At 63.1% G+C, this 19,992-nt stretch overlaps 1 protein-coding gene across 1 annotated transcript; it reads left to right on the top strand.

Moving 5' to 3' along the window:
- Positions 1-9,223: 9,223 nt before the first annotated feature.
- LOC142403372 (DNA-directed RNA polymerase II subunit RPB1-like) lies at positions 9,224-19,407 on the top strand (the record flags this gene model as incomplete). Its single annotated transcript, XM_075489605.1, has 6 exons — positions 9,224-9,506; positions 12,112-12,244; positions 12,991-13,127; positions 13,634-13,807; positions 16,288-16,569; positions 19,241-19,407. Coding segments are annotated over exons 1-6 (983 nt in total), but the record flags the coding sequence as incomplete, so codon positions are not given.
- Positions 19,408-19,992: the final 585 nt, after the last annotated feature.

The following is a 19,992-nucleotide window of genomic DNA, read 5'->3' as shown; positions in this document are numbered from 1 at the left end:
TGGGGATACAACTGGGGATACAACTGGGGTATGACAGGACACAACCGGGGACACAACTGGGGTACAACGGCACACAACTGGGGATACAACTGGGAACACAACGGGGTACAACGGCACACAACTGGGGATACAACCGGGGATACAACTGGGGATACAACCGGGGATACAACTGGGAACACAACGGGGTACAACAGCACACAACTGGGGATACAAGCGGGGACGCAACCGGGGTATGACAGGACACAACTGGGGATACAACTGGGGTACAACAGCACACAACTGGGGATACAAGCGGGGACGCAACCGGGGTATGACAGGACACAACTGGGGATACAACTGGGAACACAACTGGGGTACAACGGCACACAACTGGGGATACAAGCGGGGACACAACTGGGGTATGACAGGACACAACTGGGGACGCAACTGGGGTACAACAGCACACAACTGGGGATACAACTGGGGACACAACTGGGGACACAACTGGGGTACAACGGCACACAACTGGGGATACAACCGGGGACACAACTGGGGTACAACGGCACACAACTGGGGATACAAGCGGGGACACAACCGGGGTATGACAGGACACAACTGGGGTACAATGGCCCACAACTGGGGATACAACTGGGGACACAACCGGGGTACAACGGCACACAACTGGGGATACAACTGGGGACACAACTGGGGTATGACAGGACACAACTGGGGACACAACTGGGGTACAACGGCACACAACTGGGGATACAACTGGGACACAACCGGGGTACAACAGCACACAACTGGGGATACAACCGGGGTACAACGGCACACAACTGGGGATACAACCGGGGACACAACCGGGGTACAACAGCACACAACTGGGGATACAAGCGGGGACACAACCGGGGTACAACAGCACACAACTGGGGATACAACCGGGGTACAACGGCACACAACTGGGGATACAAGCGGGGACGCAACAACAGCACGCATGGGGAACACAAGCGGGGACACAACGTACACGGCTGGGTGTACTGCAGGCCACGGGGTGTGGGGGTGTGGGGGTGTGGGGGTGTGTGTGTGTGTTGGGGCCTCAGTTGTAGCGCTGTGCTCCCGGTGTTGTGCCGTGTCGCGAGTTGTGTCACGTTGTGTCACGTTGTCACCGCATCGCCGCCTGCATCGCGCTGGACGGCGTTGCGGGCTGCGTTGCACGTCAGGCCGTGCCACACGCTGTCGCGGGTTGTGTTGTGCGGTGGGTTGTGTCGCGCATCAGGCTGTGGCGCACGGTGTTGCGGGTTGCGTCGTGCGGCCGTTCGTGCTGTACGTCAGGCTGTGGCGCACGGTGTTGCGGGTTGTGTCGTGTGGTCAGGCTGTAGCGCGCGTCAGGCTGTGCCGCGTGGGGTTGTGGGTTGTGTCGTGCGTCAGGCTGTGCCGCACGGTGTTGTGGGTTGTGTCGTGTGGTCAGGCTGTAGCGCACGTCAGGCTGTGCCGCGTGGGGTTGTGGGTTGTGTCGTGCGTCAGGCTGTGCCTCACGGTGTTGTGGGTTGTGTCGCACATCAAGCTGTGTCGCACAGCGGCGCGGGTTGTGTCGTGCATCAGGCTGTGCCGCACGGTGTTACGGTGTTGCAGGTCGTGCTGTACGTCAGGCTGTGCCGCACGGTGTTGCGGGTTGTGTCGTGTGGTCAGGCTGTAGCGCACGTCAGGCTGTGCTGCGTGGGGTTGTGGGTTGTGCTGTGCGTCACGCTGCGTTGCACGGTGTTGTGGGTTGTGTTGTACGTCAGGCTGTGCCGCACGGTGTTGTCGGTTGTGTCGCACGTCAGGTTGTGTTGCACAGTGTTGCGGGTTGTGCTGTGTGTCAGGCTGTGCTTCTCGGTGTTGTCGGTTGTGTCGCACATCAGGTTGTGCTGCACAGAGTTGTGGGTTGTGTAGTGTGTCAGGCTGTGCCGCACGGTGTTGCGGGTTGTGTTGTGTGGTCAGGCTGTAGCGCACGTCAGGCTGTGCTGCACGGCGTTGTGGGTTGTGTTTACACAGTGTTGTGGGTTGTGTGGTACATCAGGTAGTGCTGCATGGTGTCAGTTGTGTGGCACGGTGTTGTGGGTTGTGTTGCACGTCAGGTTGTGCTGCACGGTGTTGTCGGTTGTGTTGCACGTCAGGTTGTGCTGCACAGCGTTGCGGGTTGTGCTGTGTGTCAGGCTGTGCTTCTCGGTGTTGTGGGTTGTGCTGTGTGTCAGGCTGCATTGCACAGTGTTGCGGGTTGTGTTGTGTGGTCAGGCTGTAGCGCACGTCAGGCTGTGCTGCACAGCGTTGTGGGTTGTGTTTACACAGTGTTGTGGGTTGTGTGGTACGTCAGGTTGTGCTGCATGGTGTCAGTTGTGTTGCACGGTGTTGTGGGTTGTGTTGCACGTCAGGTTGTGTCACACGTCAGGCTGTGCCGCACGGTGTTGTCGGTTGTGTTGTACGTCAGGTTGTGCTGCACAGCGTTGTGGGTTGTGTTGCACGGTGTTGTGGGTCGTGTTGTACATCAGGCTGTGCTGCACAGTGTCGGTTGTGTCACATGTCAGGCTGTGCTGCACGGTGTTGTGGGTTGTGTTGCACGTCAGCTTGTGTTGCACGGTGTTGTGGGTTGTGCTGTGTGTCAGGCTGTGCTGCACGGTGTTGTCGGTTGTGTTGTACATCAGGTTGTGCTGCACAGCGTTGTGGGTTGTGCTGCACGTCAGGTTGTGTCACATCAGGCTGTGCTGCATGGTGTTGTCGGTTGTGTCGTACGTCAGGTTGTGTTGCACAGCGTTGTGGGTTGTGTTGCACGTCAGGTTGTGTTGCACGGTGTTGTGGGTTGTGTTGTACATCAGGTTGTGTCACACATCAGGCTGTGCTGCGCACTGTTGTGTGTTGTGTTGCACAGCATTGTGGGTCGTGTTGCACATCAGGCTGTGCCGCACGGTGCTGTCGGTTGTGTCGTACGTCAGGTTGTGTTGCACAGCGTTGTGGGTTGTGCTGTGTGTCAGGCTGTGCCACACGGTGTTGTCGGTTGTGTCGCACGTCAGGTTGTGCTGCACAGCGTTGTGGGTTGTGTTGCGCAGTGTTGTGGGTTGTGTTGCACGTCAGGTTGTGTTGCACAGCGTTGTGTGTTGTGTTGTACGGTGTTGTTGGTCATGTTGCACGGTGTTGTGGGTTGTGTTGCACAGCATTGTGGGTCGTGTTGCATGTCAGGCTGTGCCGCACGGTGTTGTCAGTTGTGTCGCACGTCAGGTTGTGCTGCACAGCGTTGTGGGTCGTGTTGTGCATCAGGCTGTGCTGCACGGTGTCGGTTGTGTTGCACATCAGGCTGCGCCGCACGCTGTTGCCGGTTGTGCTGCACATCAGGTTGTGTTGCACGGTGTTGTGGGTTGTGCTGCACGTCAGGTTGTGTCACATCAGGCTGTGCCGCACGGTGTTGTCAGTTGTGTCGTACGTCAGGTTGTGCTGCACAGCGTTGTGGGTTGTGTTGCACGGTGTTGTGGGTCGTGTTGTGCATCAGGCTGTGCCGCACGGTGTCGGCTGTGTTGCCCGTCAGGCTGTGCTGCACGGTGTTGTGGGTTGTGTTGTACGTCGGGTTGTGTCACATCAGGCTGTGCCGCACGGTGTTGTCGGTTGTGTTGTACGTCAGGTTGTGTCGCACGTCAGGTTGTGTCGCACGGTGTTGTGGGTCGTGCTGCACGTCAGGCTGTGCCGCACGGTGTTGTCGGTTGTGTCGTACGTCAGGTTGTGTTGCACAGCGTTGTGGGTTGTGTTGCACGTCAGGTTGTGTTGCACGGTGTTGTGGGTTGTGTTGTACATCAGGTTGTGTCACACATCAGGCTGTGCTGCGCACTGTTGTGTGTTGTGTTGCACAGCATTGTGGGTCGTGTTGCCCGTCAGGCTGTGCTGCACGGTGTCGGTTGTGTTGCACATCAGGCTGCGCTGCACAGCGTTGTGGGTTGTGTTGCACGGTGTTGTGGGTCGTGTTGTGCATCAGGCTGTGCCGCACGGTGTCGGTTGTGCTGCACGTCAGGTTGTGTTGCACGGTGTTGTGGGTTGTGCTGCACGTCGGGTTGTGTCACGTCAGGCTGTGCCGCACGGTGTTGTCGGTTGTGTTGTACGTCAGGTTGTGTTGCACAGCGTTGTGGGTTGTGTTGCACAGCGTTGTGGGTCGTGTTGTATGTCAGGCTGTGCTGCACGGTGTTGTCAGTTGTGTTGCACATCAGGTTGTGTTGCACGGTGTTGTGGGTCGTGTTGTATGTCAGGCTGTGCCGCACGGTGTCGGTTGTGCTGCACGTCAGGCTGTGCTGCACGGTGTTGTGGGTTGTGCTGCACGTCAGGTTGTGCCGCACGCTGTTGCCGGTTGTGCTGCACATCAGGTTGTGTTGCACGGTGTTGTGGGTTGTGCTGCATGTCAGGTTGTGTCACATCAGGCTGTGCCGCACGGTGTTGTCGGTTGTGTCGCACTTCAGGTTGTGTTGCACAGCGTCGTGGGTCGCGTTGCACGGTGTTGTGGGTCGTGTTGCACGTCAGGCTGCGCCGCACGGCGTCGGTTGTGTCACGCGTCCGGCTGTGCCGCACGGTGTTGTGGGTTGTGTTGTATGTCGGGTTGTGTCACATCAGGCTGTGCCGCACGGTGTTGTTGGTTGTGTTGTACGTCAGGTTGTGTCGCACGTCAGGTTGTGTCGCACGGTGTTGTGGGTCGTGCTGCACGTCAGGCTGTGCCGCACGGTGTTGTGGGTTGTGCTGTGTGTCAGGCTGTGCCGCACGGTGTTGTCGGTTGTGTCGTACGTCAGGTTGTGTTGCACAGCGTTGTGGGTTGTGTTGCACGTCAGGCTGTGCTGCACGGTGTTGTGGGTTGTGTTGCACATCAGGCTGTGCCGCACGGTGTTGTCGGTTGTGTCGTACGTCAGGTTGTGTCGCACGGTGTTGTGGGTCGTGCTGCACGTCAGGCTGTGCCGCACGGTGTTGTCGGTTGTGTCGCACGTCAGGCTGCGCTGCACAGCGTCGTGGGTCGCGTTGCACGGTGTTGTGGGTCGTGCTGTACGTCAGGCCGTGCCGCACGGCGTCGGCTGTGTCACGCGTCCGGCTGTGCCGCACAAGCGGCGCCGTGCGCCTGTCCGCCCCGGGGACGAGCGCGCCCCTCGCCGCCTACCCCCCCTCGTCGCTCGTCCCCGCTCCGTGACGAGCTGTTGCCGCCCCCAACGTCCCCGATTGTGTCCCCGGCTGTTGTACCCCCGCCCCGGTCACGTTGTAACCCCCCCCAGCCCCCCAAATTTCTCTGGTTGGGGTCCCCGGGACCCCACCAGTGACAGTGACAAGATGCCACCGGTAACGGGGGGCGGGGGGGGACACGCGGTGACATTGGGGGGGGACGGGACACGCGGTGACATTGGGGGGGGGACACGGACACCCCCCCGGGTGACGGAGTGACCTGCACCCCACTGGTGACACGGTGACAAAAGGAGACCCTGTTAGGGGGCCCCCCCCAAACCTCCTGTTCCCCCCCCCCCAATCCCCCCTCCCTGCCCCCCCAACCCCTCCTGCTCCCCCAAATCCCCCTCCCTGCCCCCCCAACCCCTCCTGCCCCCCCCAAATCCCCCCTCCCTCCCCTCAACCCCCCCTCCCTGCCCCCAAACCTCCTGTTCCCCCAAAATCCCCCTGCCTTCCTCCCAACTGCCCCCCAAAATCCCCCTCCCTGCCCCCCCAACCCCTCCTGCTCCCCCAAATCCCCCTCCCTGCCCCCCCAAACCCCCCCTCCCCCTAATTGCCCCCAAACCCCCCTTTCTTGCCTCTTCCTGCCCCTAAAACCCCTCCTGCTCCCCCAAAATAACCTTCCTGCCCCCCAAACCCTCCAACACCACTTGCCTGTACCCCAAAATCTCCTGCTCCCCCTAAATACACTTTCCCTGCCCCAAACTGCCCCCCAACCCCTCCTGCCCCCCTAAATACCCCTCCCTGTCCCCCAAATCCTCCTGCTCCCCCCAAATACCTCTTTGCTACCCCAACTGCCCCCCAAACCCTCCTGCCCCCCTAAATACCCCTCCCTGCGCCCCAAAACCTCCTACTCCCCTAAATACCCCCCTCTGCCCCCCAAAACCCTCCTGCCCCTCCTAAATACCCCTCCCTGCACCCCAAAACCCCCTGCTCCCCCCAAATACCCTCTCCCTGCCCCAAACTGCCCCCCCAACCCCTCCTGCCCCCCTAAATACCCCTCCCTGCGCCCTAAACCCCCCTGCTCCCCCCAAATACCCTCTCCCTGCCCCCCAACCCCTCCTGCCCTGCTAAATCTCCCTCCCTGTCCCCCAAATCCTCCTGCTCCCCCCAAATACCCCTCCCTGTCCCCCAAAACCCATGCTCCCCCCAAATACCCCTCCCTGTCCCCCAAAACCCATGCTCCCCCCCAAATACCCTCTCCCTGCCCCAAACTGCCCCCCCAAACCTTCCTGCCCCCCTAAATACCCCTCCCTGTCCCCCAAAATCTCCTGATCCTCCCAAATATGCCTTCCCTGCCCCAAACCCTCCTGCCCCCCTAAATACCCCTCCCTGCACCCCAAAACCCCCTGCTCCCCTTAAATACCCCCCTCTCCCCCCCAAAACCCTCCTGCTCCCCCTAAATACCCCTCCCTGTCCCCCAAAATCTCCTGCTCCCCCCAAATACACTTTCCCTGCCCCAAACTGCCCCCCAAAACCCTCCTGCCCCCCTAAATACCCCTCCCTGCACCCCAAAACCCCCTGCTCCCCCCAAATACCCTCTCCCTGCCCCAAACTGCCCCCCAAAACCCTCCTGCCCCCCTAAATACCCCTCCCTGTGCCCCCAAACCCCCTGCTCCCCTTAAATACCCCCTCTGCCCCCCAAAACCCTCCTGCTCCCCCTAAATACCCCTCCCTGTCCCCCAAAATCTCCTGCTCACCCCAAATACCCTCTCCCTGCCCCAAACTGCCCCCCAAAACCCTCCTGCCCCCCTAAATACCCCTCCCTGTGCCCTAAAACCCCCTGCTCCCCTTAAATACCCCCCTCTGCCCCCCAAAACCCTCCTGCTCCCCCTAAATACCCCTCCCTGTCCCCCAAAACCTCCTACTCCCCCAAATACACCTTCCCTGCCCCAAACTGCCCCCCAAAACCCTCCTGCTCCCCCTAAATACCCCTCCCTGCGCTCCAAAACCCCCTGCTCCCCCCAAATACCCCCCTCTGCCCCAAACTGCCCCCCCAAACCCTCCTGCTCCCCCTAAATGCCCCCCTCTGCCCCCCAAACCTCCTGCACCCCCCAAATACCCTCTCCCTGCCCCAAACTGCCCCCCAAAACCCTCCTGCCCCCCTAAATACCCCTCCCTGTGCCCCCAAACCCCCTGCTCCCCTTAAATACCCCCTCTGCCCCCCAAAACCCTCCTGCTCCCCCTAAATACCCCTCCCTGTCCCCCAAAATCTCCTGCTCACCCCAAATACCCTCTCCCTGCCCCAAACTGCCCCCCAACCCCTCCTGCCCCCCTAAATACCCCTCCCTGCACCCCAAAACCCCCTGCTCCCCCCAAATACCCTCTCCCTGCCCCAAACTGCCCCCCCAACCCCTCCTGCCCCCCTAAATACCCCTCCCTGCGCCCTAAAACCCCCTGCTCCCCCCAAATACCCTCTCCCTGCCCCAAACTGCCCCCCCAACCCCTCCTGCCCCCCTAAATACCCCTCCCTGCGCCCTAAAACCCCCTGCTCCCCCCAAATACCCTCTCCCTGCCCCCCAACCCCTCCTGCCCTGCTAAATCTCCCTCCCTGTCCCCCAAATCCTCCTGCTCCCCCCAAATACCCCTCCCTGTCCCCCAAAACCCATGCTCCCCCCAAATACCCCTCCCTGTCCCCCAAAACCCATGCTCCCCCCCAAATACCCTCTCCCTGCCCCAAACTGCCCCCCCAAACCTTCCTGCCCCCCTAAATACCCCTCCCTGTCCCCCAAAATCTCCTGATCCTCCCAAATATGCCTTCCCTGCCCCAAACCCTCCTGCCCCCCTAAATACCCCTCCCTGCACCCCAAAACCCCCTGCTCCCCTTAAATACCCCCCTCTGCCCCCCAAAACCCTCCTGCTCCCCCTAAATACCCCTCCCTGTCCCCCAAAATCTCCTGCTCACCCCAAATACACCTTCCCTGCCCCAAACTGCCCCCCAAAATCCTCCTGCTCCCCCTAAATACCCCTCCCTGCGCCCTAAAACCCCCTGCTCCCCCAAATACCCTCTCCCTGCCCCAAACTGCCCCCCAAAACCCTCCTGCCCCCCTAAATACCCCTCCCTGCACCCCAAAACCCCCTGCTCCCCTTAAATACCCCCCTCTCCCCCCCAAAACCCTCCTGCTCCCCCTAAATACCCCTTTCTCGCCTCTTCCTGCCCCCAAACCCTCCTGCTCCCCCCAAATACCTCTTTGCTACCCCAACTGTCCCCCCAAACCCTCCTGCTCCCCCCAAATACCCCTTTCTCGCCCCTAACTGCTCCCCAAAGCCTCCTGCTCTCCCAAATCCCCTCTCTCTGCCTCCCCCGCAAACCCTCCTGCTCCCCTCATTCCCCCCCGCCTCTCCCACCCCCTCACGACCTCTCCCCGCCTCCCCCAGACCCTTCCCCGCCGTCCCTGAGGCCATCCCCGCCGCGCCGGCCTCGTTCCCCCTCCGTCGCCCCGGAGACAGGCCCAAGCCGCGGCCTTTCCCAGCGGCGGCGGCCGGGCCGGAGAGCGGCGGCGCGGGCGGGGCGAACGGGCGAGGCCGCGGCAGCACAGGCCGCTACCCGGAGCGGCGCTTCGGCAATCTCCGGCCGCTTCGGCAATCTCCGGCCGCTTCCGGCGGCGCTTCGGCAATCTCCGGCCGCTTCCGGCAGCGCTCGGCACTCGGAGGCGGAACCCGCAGAGCTCGGGCGCTGGGGGCGGGGCTTTCCGCGGCAGCACTTTATGAATTATTCATGAACCGGTCCCATCGCACGGGGGGGGAGCATCCCGCCGGGGTTACACAGAGCAGCCGCCCCTTCCCTCTCCCTCCCGCTCCCCTTTTCCTCCGGGGACGGTAACGAGACCCTCTGCCCCCTCCCCTCTCCACCACCTCTATCCCAGCGTCCCCCGCGCCGCTCATCCCCCCCTTCCTTTGCCTCTCCGCCGCTTGGTACGCTCCGACCACGCCCCCTCCCGCCCCTGCCGCTGCGCGCGGCCCGCCTCGCGCAGGGGGCGAGTCTATATAAGGAGGCGCGGGCGGCTCCACCGCTCAGTCGCGCCGGGGAGCGCGGAGCGGCCGGAGCTGAGGGGAGGGGGGGTCCCGGCGGGCGCCGGGGCCGTTTTGTGTCTGTTTGTGGGGTTGGTGCCGCCGCGGGGCCGGTTCCCCCGGTGGGGTTTGGCCGTTAAAGCGGCTGAGGGGTTTTGTTTTTTGTTTTTTTTTTTTTTTAAGTAGCTGAGGCGGTGTAAAGAACCGGCGCCATGCACGGTGGGCCACCTTCGGGTGATAGCGCCTGCCCGCTGCGCACCATCAAACGAGTCCAGTTCGGCATCCTCAGCCCCGATGAGATGGTACCGGGGACGGTTGGGGCGGGGGGGAACGGGGACCGGGGCGTTGAGGGGACGGCGGCTGAGGAGAAGAGGGGGAGCGGGAAATGGCGCCGGGGCACCGAGAGGGGGGGATAGAGAGGCCCCGGGGAAGGCGGGCGGTGCCCGATGGAGCGTAGCGCCCCCCGGAGGCTGGGGGCGGCGCTGTGGGGAAGAGGGGACATTGGGGTGCTCGGAGGGGGGGGAGCGCTAGGGGCTTCTAGAGGACTGTTGGGGACACTGGGGATGCTCAGGGGTGCCTTGGAGGAGAATTGGGGTGCTTTGGAGGGGTACTGGGGTGGCCAGGGGTGCCCTGGAGGGGTGTTGGGGTCCCTAGGGGTGCCCAGGAGGCCTCTGGAGGGGTGTTGGGGTCCCTAGGGGTGCCCAGGAGGCCTCTGGAGGGGTGTTGGGGTCTCTGGGGGTGGCCAGGGGTGCCCTGGAGGGTGTCTGGGGTGCTCTAGAGGGGTACTGGGGTGGCCAGGGGTGCCCTGGAGGAGTGTTGGGGTCCCTAGGGGTGCCCAGGAGGCCTCTGGAGGAGTGTTGGGGTCCCTGGGGGTGGCCAGGGGTGCCCTGGAGGGACATTGGGGTCCCTAGGGGTGTCCAGGAGGCTTCTGGAGGGCTGTTGGGGTCTCTGGGGGTGCCCAGGGGTGCCCTGGAGGGTGTCTGGGGTGCTCTAGAGGGGTACTGGGGTGTCCAGGGGTGCCCTGGAGGGGTGTTGGGGTCCCTAGGGGTGCCCAGGAGGCCTCTGGAGGAGTGTTGGGGTCCCTGGGGGTGGCCAGGGGTGCCCTGGAGGGACGTTGGGGTCCCTAGGGGTGGCCAGGAGGCCTCTGGAGGGACCTTGGGGTCCCTGGGGGGTGGCCAGGGTGCCTCTGGAAGAGCATTGGGGTGCTCTAGAGGGTACTGGGGTGGCCAGGGGTGCCCTGGAGGGGTGTTGGGGTCCCTAGGGGTGCCCAGGAGGCCTCTGGAGGGGTGTTGGGGTCCCTAGGGGTGCCCAGGAGGCCTCTGGAGGGGTGTTGGGGTCTCTAGGGGTGCCCAGGGGTGCCCTGGAGGGACATTGGGGTGCCCTGGAGGGGTACGGGGGTGGCCAGGGGTGCCCTGGAGGGACATTGGGGTGCCCTGGAGGGTGTCTGGGGTGCTCTAGAGGGGTACTGGCGTGTCCAGGGGTGCCCTGGAGGGGTGTTGGGCTCCCTAGGGGTGCCCAGGAGGCCTCTGGAGGGGTGTTGGGGTCCCTGGGGGTGGCCAGGGGTGCCCTGGAGGGACGTTGGGGTCCCTAGGGGTGGCCAGGAGGCCTCTGGAGGGACCTTGGGGTCCCTGGGGGGTGGCCAGGGTGCCTCTGGAAGAGCATTGGGGTGCTCTAGAGGGTACTGGGGTGGCCAGGGGTGCCCTGGAGGAGTGTTGGGGTCCCTGGGGGTGGCCAGGGGTGACCTGGAGGGGCATTGGGGTCCCTGGGGGTGCCCAGGAGGCCTCTGGAGGGCTGTTGGGGTCCCTGGGGGTGGCCAGGGGTGCCCTGGAGGGACATTGGGGTGCTTTGGAGGAGCCTTGGGGTCCCTGGGGGGTGTCTGGGGTGCTTTGGAGGAGTACTGGGGTGTCCAGGGGTGCCCTGGAAGGGCATTGGGGTCCCTAGGGGTGTCCAGGAGGCCTCTGGAGGGGCCTTGGGGTCCCTGGGGGTGCCCAGGGGTGCCCTGGAGGGGTCTTGGAGTACCTGGGGTGCTTTGGAGGGGTACTGGGGTGTGCAGGGGTGCCCTGGAGGGGTGTTGTGGTCCCTAGGGGTGCCCAGGGCCCCCCCCAGAAGAGCGTAGGGGTCTCTGGGTGTGCTCTGGTGGGGCATTGGGGGCCCCTGAAGGGGTGTTGGGGTGTCTGGGGGTGCCCAGGGGGCCTCTGGAAGAGCATTGGGGTGCTCTGGAGGAGTGTTGGGGTCCCTGGGAGTGGCCAGGGGTGCCCAGGGATACTTTAGAAGGATATTGGGGTGCCTGGAAGGACACTGGTGTTTCTTGGGGTGCCCTGGAGGGGTGTCAGGGTCACTGGGGGTGGCCCAGGAGCCTCAGGATTTTTTGGGGTGGCCTGGAAGTGCTCTGGGGTGCACTGGAGGGGCCTTGGGGTCCCTGGGGGGTGTCCAGGGTGCTTCTGGAAGAGCATTGGGGTGCTCTAGAGGGGTACTGGGGTGGCCAGGGGTGCCCTGGGGGTCTTTGGGGTGCCCTGAAGGGATGTTGGGGTCCCTGGGGGTGTCCAGGGAGCCTCTGAAGGGACATGGGGGTCCCTGGGGGGGTCTTTGGGGTGCCCTGAAGGGATGTTGGGGTCCCTGGGGGTGTCCAGGGAGCCTCTGAAGGGACATGGGGGTCCCCTGGAGCCACCTTGGGGTCCCCAGGTGTCAGGGGGCCCTTTTGGGGGTCTCTAGGAGAGTATTGGGGTGCTTGGAAGGTGGGTTGTAGTCACCTGGGGGGGGGTGTCTTGAGGTGCCCCCACATTTTTGGGGTGCCCCGTGGGTCCCTTGGGGTGCTTAGGAGCTGAATTGGGGGGGGGGGGACGGGGTCCCCATGTGCCTCAGTTTCCCCTCACACCCCCTCTTCCCCCCCCCCCCCCCCCCCCCCAGAAACGGATGTCGGTGACGGAGGGGGGCATCAAATACCCTGAAACGACAGAGGGGGGACGCCCCAAATTGGGGGGGCTCATGGACCCCCGTCAGGGCGTCATCGAGAGGACGGGGCGCTGCCAGACCTGTGCCGGTGAGCGAGGGGGGGGGCCCCCCCCAAACCCCCAAAACCCCACGGGGAATTCGGGGTGCGTTCCTGGGGGGGGGGGGATTTGGGGGTGCCTCTGTGTAGAGGAACTTTTTGGGGGGGCTGCTCTTCTTTGGAGGGGGCTCTTTTTTGGGGGAGTTCCTCAGTGTTAGGGGAGGAAAAAGGGGGTGATACCCTGGAGCACCCCATTTCCCCCCCCCCAAGTTTCTTAGTCCTACACAGGAGCCCCCCACCTCCATCCACATCCACTCTAGGACATTTTGGGGGTCCCCATCTTTTTGGGGGTCCCCTTTTCTCTTTTAGGGGAGCCCTATTTTTTGGAGGGGGGGATTTTCTGGGTCCTATCTTATGGCTGGAAAAGGGGGTGATCCCCAATAGCCCCCCCATTTTCACCCCACAAGTTGCAGGACCACCTTCCCTCAATATAGTCCCACTCTGCGTCTTTTGGGGGGGGGGTCCTCCTCTTTTGGGGGTCTTATCTTTTTTTGGGGGGGCTTTCTTTTTGGGGGGATCTGCTTTTTGAGGGGATCCCCCTTTTTTTGGGGGGGGGTTACCCCCTTCCAGCACCCAATTTCCCCCCGCCCACCACCTTCACCTCAACCCCAACTCCTGACCACGCTTCTGGTGGGATCCCCCCCCAAACCCATCTGCTCCCCCAACCCCTGGGGGGTCCCCCAAATCCCAAGGAACCCCCCCTAAAATAACGGGGTGCCCCCCCACACCCCCCCCAGGTAACATGACGGAGTGCCCGGGCCACTTTGGTCACATCGAGCTGGCCAAGCCCGTTTTCCACGTGGGCTTCTTGGGCAAGACCATGAAGATCTTGCGTTGCGTCTGCTTCTTCTGCTCCAAACTGCTGGTGGACTCGGTGAGACCCCCCAAAAAACCAGGGGGGGGTGTGTGTGTGTGTGGGGGGGTCACCACAGCCCCCCCAAATTGGGGATGACGATGGGGTTCATCTCTCACCTACCTGCCCTCCCAAAAAAAGCCCCGTGGTGGCACCTCGAAACCGTGGTGACACCGTTCCCTTTCCTCCACGTTGGGTTGTATCTCAGGAGGATCAGCCCCGGCTTCCCAGTTGGGTACTGGGACCAGTTTGGGGCCTCCTGGGATGGAGGTGGGCACCAACAGGAGGTGACAAGGTTGCGGGGGGGCACACTAAGAGGAGGTGACAAAGATGGGGGACGGACGGACACGGGGTTGTCACCTGCTGGGTGGTCCTTGGAGCCCTGGAGGTGGTGGGGGACGACGTTGGGATGGCGCCGAGCCCCTTGTGACCCCCAAACCCAGCTTTTGTGACCCCAAAACAGTCCCTTGTGACCCCAAAATGTCTCGTGACCCCAAAACCGTCTTTTTTTTTTTTTTTTTGAGCAGAACAACCCCAAAATCAAGGATATTTTGGGGAAATCGAAAGGGCAACCCAAGAAACGGCTGACGCACGTCTACGACCTCTGCAAGGGGAAGAACATTTGCGAGGGGGGCGAGGAGATGGACCACAAATTCGGGGTGGAACAACCCGAGGGTGACGAGGACCTCACCAAGGAGAAGGTGGGGACCCCCCCCCCCCCCCAAAATCCCCCCCACTTCCCTCCCCGGGGTGTGGGGGTCCCCCTCCGAAGTGTCCCCTGTGGGGGGCTGGACCCCGATGTCCCCTCAGAGGTGGATGTTGGGGTGGGATCTATCCCCGTCAGTGGCTTGTGGCCCCCCCCTGGTTGGGTTGTGGGGGTGGTGGCACCCCCCCCCGGTCCCCCTTAATGCCCTGGGGTCCCCCTTAATGCCCCTGGGTCCTTGTTGGCACCCCCCTTAATGCCCCCCTCTCCCCGTTAGCACCCCCCTTAATGCCCCTGTCACCCCGTTAACACCCCCTTAATGCCCCTGTCACCCCGTTAATGCCCCCCTCTCCCCGTTAACACCCCCATTAATGCCCCTGTCACCCCGTTAATGCCCCCCTCTCCCCGTTAACACCCCCATTAATGCCCCTGTCACCCCGTTAATGCCCCCCTCTCCCCGTTAACACCCCCATTAATGCCCCTGTCACCCCGTTAATGCCCCCCTCTCCCCGTTAACACCCCCATTAATGCTCCTGTCACCCCGTTAATGCCCCCCTCTCCTCGTTAACACCCCCCTTAATGCCCCTGTCACCCCCGTTAATGCCCCCCTCTCCCCGTTAACACCCCCTTAATGCCCCTGTCACCCCCGTTAATGCCCCCCTTTCCCCGTTAACACCCCCCTTAATGCCCCTGTCACCCCGTTAATGCCCCCCTCTCCCCGTTAACACCCCCTTAATGCTCCTGTCACCCCGTTAATGCCCCCCTCTCCCCATTAACACCCCCCTTAATGCCCCTGTCACCCCGTTAATGCCCCCCTCTCCTCGTTAACACCCCCCTTAATGCCCCTGTCACCCCGTTAATGCCCCCCTCTCCCCGTTAACACCCCCCTTAATGCTCCTGTCACCCCGTTAATGCCCCCCTCTCCCCGTTAACACCCCCATTAATGCCCCCGTGACCCCATTAATGCCCCCCTCTCCCCGTTAACACCCCCTTAATGCCCCTGTCACCCCGTTAATGCCCCCCTCTCCCCGTTAACACCCCCCTTAATGCCCCTGTCACCCCGTTAATGCCCCCCTCTCCCCGTTAACACCCCCCTTAATGCCCCTGTCACCCCCGTTAATGCCCCCCTTTCCCCGTTAACACCCCCCTTAATGCCCCTGTCACCCCGTTAATGCCCCCCTCTCCCCGTTAACACCCCCTTAATGCTCCTGTCACCCCGTTAATGCCCCCCTCTCCCCATTAACACCCCCCTTAATGCCCCTGTCACCCTGTTAATGCCCCCCTCTCCCCGTTTACACCCCCATTAATGCCCCCTTTGACCCCATTAATGCCCCTCTCCCCATTAACGCCCCCTTAATGCTCCTGTGACCCCGTTAATGCTCTCCTCTCCCCATTAACACCCCATTAATGCTCCTGTGACCCCATTAATGCCCCCCTTTCCCCATTCACATCCCCTTAATGCTCCTGTCACCCCGTTAATGCCCCTCTCCCCATTAACACCCCCATTAACACCCCCTGTGACCCCATTAATGCCCCTCCTCCCCATTCACACCCCCCTTAATTCCTCTGTGACCCTGTTAATGCCCCCCTCTCCCCCTTAACACCCCTGTTAATGCCCCTGTCACCCCATTAACGCCCCTTTCTCCCCATTAACACCCCCTTAATGCCCCCGTGACCCCATTAATGCCCCCCTCTTCCCGTTAACACCCCCCTTAATGCCCCTGTCACCCCGTTAATGCCCCCTCTCCCCGTTAACACCCCCTTAATGCCCCTGTCACCCCGTTAATGCCCCCCTCTCCCCGTTAACACCCCCCTTAATGCCCCCCTCTCCCCGTTAACACCCCCCTTAATGCCCCTGTCACCCCGTTAACACCCCCCTTAATGCCCCTGTCACCCTGTTAATGCCCCCCTCTCCCCGTTTACACCCCCATTAATGCCCCCTGTGACCCCATTAATGCCCCTCTCCCCATTAACACCCCATTAATGCTCCTGTGACCCCATTAATGCCCCCCTTTCCCCATTAACACCCCCTTAATGCCCCCGTGACCCCATTAATGCCCCCCTCTCCCCATTCACACCCCCATTAATGCCCCTGTGACCCCATTAATGCCCCCCTCTCCCCGTTAGCACCCCCTTTAATGCCCCATCATCCCATTAATGCCCCCCTCTCCCCATTCACACCCCCATTAATGCCCCTGTGACCCCATTAATGCCCCCGTCTCCCCGTTAGCACCCCCCATTAATGCCCCCCTCTCCCCATTAACACCACCTTAATGCCCCTGTCACCCCGTTAATGCTCCCCTCTCCCCATTCCCACCCCCATTAATGCCCCCGTGACCCCATTAATGCCCCCTCTCCCCATTAACACCCCCATTAATGCCCCCATGACCCCATTAATGCTCTCCTTTCCCCATTAACACCCCGTTAACACCCCTGTGACCCCGTTAACGCCCCCATCTCCCCCTTACCCCCTCCCAGGGCCACGGAGGGTGCGGGCGGTACCAGCCCCGCATCCGTCGCTCGGGTCTGGAGCTCTACGCCGAGTGGAAGCACGTCAACGAGGATTCGCAGGAGAAGAAGATCCTGCTCAGCCCCGAGCGGGTGCACGAGATCTTCAAGCGCATCTCGGATGAGGAATGCTTCGTCTTGGGCATGGACCCCAAATTCGCCCGCCCCGAATGGATGGTCTGCACCGTCCTGCCCGTACCCCCTCTTTCCGTGCGCCCCGCCGTCGTCATGCAGGGCTCTGCCCGCAACCAGGTGGGACCCGGATGCTGGGGTCTGCTTTTTGGGGGGGTTCCAGGAGGTATTGGGATGCCTGGGGTGGGGGGCAGCCCCCGAACCTCCTTTTTGTGCCCCCCACTGTGGTCACGCAGGGCTCTGCCCGCAACCAGGTGGGGCCCGGATGCTGGGGTCTGCTTTTTGGGGGGGTCCCAGGGAGGTATTGGGGTGCCTGGGGTGGGGGGCAGCCCCCAAACCTCCTTTTTGTGCCCCCCACTGTCGTCATGCAGGGCTCTGCCCGCAACCAGGTGGGGCCCGGATGCTGGGGTCTGCTTTTTGGGGGGGTTCCAGGGAGGTATTGGGGTGCCTGGGATGGGGGGCAGCCCCCGAACCTCCTTTTTGTGCCCCCCACTGTGGTCACGCAGGGCTCTGCCCGCAACCAGGTGGGGCCCGGATGCTGGGGTCTGCTTTTTGGGGGGGTCCCAGGGAGGTATTGGGGTGCCTGGGGTGGGGGGCAGCCCCCGAACCTCCTTTTTGTGCCCCCCACTGTCGTCACGCAGGGCTCTGCCCGCAACCAGGTGGGGCCCGGATGCTGGGGTCTGCTTTTTGGGGGGGTCCCAGGGAGGTGTTGGGGTGCCTGGGGTGGGGGGCAGCCCCCGAACCTCCTTTTTGTGCCCCCCACTGTCGTCACGCAGGGCTCTGCCCGCAACCAGGTGGGGCCCGGATGCTGGGGTCTGCTTTTTGGGGGGGTCCCAGGGAGGTATTGGGGTGCCTGGGAAGTATTGGGGTGCCTGGGGTGGGGGGCAGCCCCCGAACCTCCTTTTTGTGCCCCCCACTGTGGTCACGCAGGGCTCTGCCCGCAACCAGGTGGGGCCCGGATGCTGGGGTCTGCTTTTTGGGGGGGTCCCAGGGAGGTATTGGGGTGCCTGGGGTGGGGGGCAGCCCCCGAACCTCCTTTTTGTGCCCCCCACTGTCGTCACGCAGGGCTCTGCCCGCAACCAGGTGGGGCCCGGATGCTGGGGTCTGCTTTTTGGGGGGGTCCCAGGGAGGTGTTGGGGTGCCTGGGGTGGGGGGCAGCCCCCGAACCTCCTTTTTGTGCCCCCCACTGTCGTCACGCAGGGCTCTGCCCGCAACCAGGTGGGGCCCGGATGCTGGGGTCTGCTTTTTGGGGGGGTCCCAGGGAGGTATTGGGGTGCCTGGGAAGTATTGGGGTGCCTGGGGTGGGGGGCAGCCCCCGAACCTCCTTTTTGTGCCCCCCACTGTGGTCACGCAGGGCTCTGCCCGCAACCAGGTGGGGCCCGGATGCTGGGGTCTGCTTTTTGGGGGGGTCCCAGGGAGGTATTGGGGTCCCTGGGAAGTATTGGGGTGCCTGGGGTGGGGGGCTGCCTATGCCCCCCATCCTACGTGATGATATTGGGGTGCACACAGGGCTCTGCCTGCAACCAGGTGGGACCCAGATGCTGGGGTCCACTTTTTTGGGGGGGGGGTCCCTGGGGAGGAATTGGGGTGTCTGGGTGGGTATTGGGGTCCCCAGCGGGGGGTTGCCCGTGCCACCCCTCCTACGTGACGATAGTGGGGTGCACACAGGGTTGTGGGGGGGTCCCTGGGGAGGTATCGGGGTGATGTTGGGGTGTCCTCGAGGTGGGGGGCTGCCTGTGAACCCCCCTCTGTGTACCCCACTATCATGAAGGTCTTGAGGGGGGGATTTTGGGGTCCCTGGGAAGGTTTTGGGGGGCATTCCCAGACTCCAGGGTCCCCGATGTGGTTTGAGGGGTGTCCCCAATGGGATTTGGGGGAGTCCTTGGACTTTGGGGTCCCCTGATGGACTTTGGGGGGGGGCACTGTGTTTTTGGGGGGGGTACCCCCCACATCAGGGTCCTCGATGCAATTGGGGGGGGTCCCCTGGTGCTCTTTTGGGGTGTCCCCAGTTGTTGGGGTCCATGATTGATTTTAGGGGGTCCTTGGTGCCCTTTGGGGGGGTCCTTGGTGCCCTTTGGGGGGGTCCCCCAGTGCCTTTTGGGGTGTCCCCAGTTGTTGGGGTCCATGATTGATTTTAGGGGGTCCCTGGTGCCCTCTGGGGGGGGTCCCCAATGCACTTTGGGGGGCCCCCCATCCCAGGATCCCCAATGTACTTTTGGGGTGTCCCCAGTTGTTGGGGTCCATAATTGATTTTAGGGGTTCCCTGGTGTCCTTTGGGGGGGGGGGGGTCCCCATCCCAGGATCCCCAGTGTACTTTGTGGGGGTCCCCAGTGCCTTTTGGGGGGTCCCCCGGTGTCCTTTGGGGGTGTCCCCAGTTGTTGGGGTCCATGATTGATTTTAGGGGTCCTTGGTGCCCTTTGGGGGGGTCCCGGTGCCCTTTGGGGGTGTCCCCAGTTGTTGGGGTCCATGATTGATTTTAGGGATCCTTGGTGCCCTTTGGGGGTGTCCCCACTTGTTGGGGTCCCCCAGTGCCTTTTGGGGTGTCCCTTGGTGCCCTTTGGGGTGTCCCCACTTGTTGGGGTCCCCGACCCACTTTGGCGGGAGGGGGGGCGTCCCCCACCCCAGGATCCCCGACGCACTTTGGGCTGTCCCCACATTTTCAAGCTTCATTTTGGGGCTTCCCCGACGCATTTGGGGCGCTCTACTACCCGTGCCGCGGGGCTCCCCCTGATTCTGTCCGTCCCCCCATTAATTTTTGGGGTGTCGTCCCCCCCCCCCCCTTGCCCCCCAGGACGACCTGACCCACAAGTTGGCCGACATCGTGAAGATCAACAACCAGCTGCGCCGGAACGAGCAGAACGGGGCGGCCGCCCACGTCATCGCCGAGGACGTCAAGCTCCTCCAGTTCCACGTGGCCACCATGGTGGACAACGAGCTGCCCGGCTTGCCACGGGTCAGGCAGGGGCGCAGGCAGGGGCGCAGGCAGGGCGAGGGGGGAGCGTGGGCAGGGGGGTGCAGGCAGGGTGTGTGTGGGGGTGCGGGCAGGGGGCAGGCAGGGTGTGGGGGGAGCACAGGCAGGGGTGCAGGCAGGGCATGGGGGGGAGCGTGGGCAGGGGGGTGCAGGCAGGGTGTGTGGGGGGGTGCAGGCAGGGGTGCAGGCAGGGCATGGGGGAAGCACAGGCAGGGTGCAGGCAGGGCGAGGGGGGAGCGTGGGCAGGGGGGTGCAGGCAGGGTGTGTGTAGGGGTGTGGGCAGGGGTGCAGGCAGGGCATGGGGGGAGCGTGGGCAGGGGGGGTGCAGGCAGGGTGTGTGGGGGGGTGCAGGCAGGGCATGGGGGAAGCACAGGCAGGGTGCAGGCAGGGCGAGGGGGGAGCGTGGGCAGGGGGTGCAGGCAGGGTGTGTGTGGGGGTGCAGGCAGGGGGCAGGCAGGGTGAGGGGGGAGCGTGGGCAATGGGTGCAGGCAGGGTGTGAGGGGAGTGCGGGCAGGGGGTGCAGGCAGGGTGTGGGGGGAGCACAGGCAGGGTGCAGGCAGGGTGAGGGGGGA

Source organism: Mycteria americana, unplaced genomic scaffold (assembly GCF_035582795.1).
Source record: "Mycteria americana isolate JAX WOST 10 ecotype Jacksonville Zoo and Gardens unplaced genomic scaffold, USCA_MyAme_1.0 Scaffold_222, whole genome shotgun sequence".
Classification (NCBI taxonomy): domain Eukaryota; kingdom Metazoa; phylum Chordata; class Aves; order Ciconiiformes; family Ciconiidae; genus Mycteria; species Mycteria americana.
The sequence above is the reverse complement of the archived record's forward strand: the minus strand, read 5'-3'. Positions and strand labels throughout refer to the sequence as shown.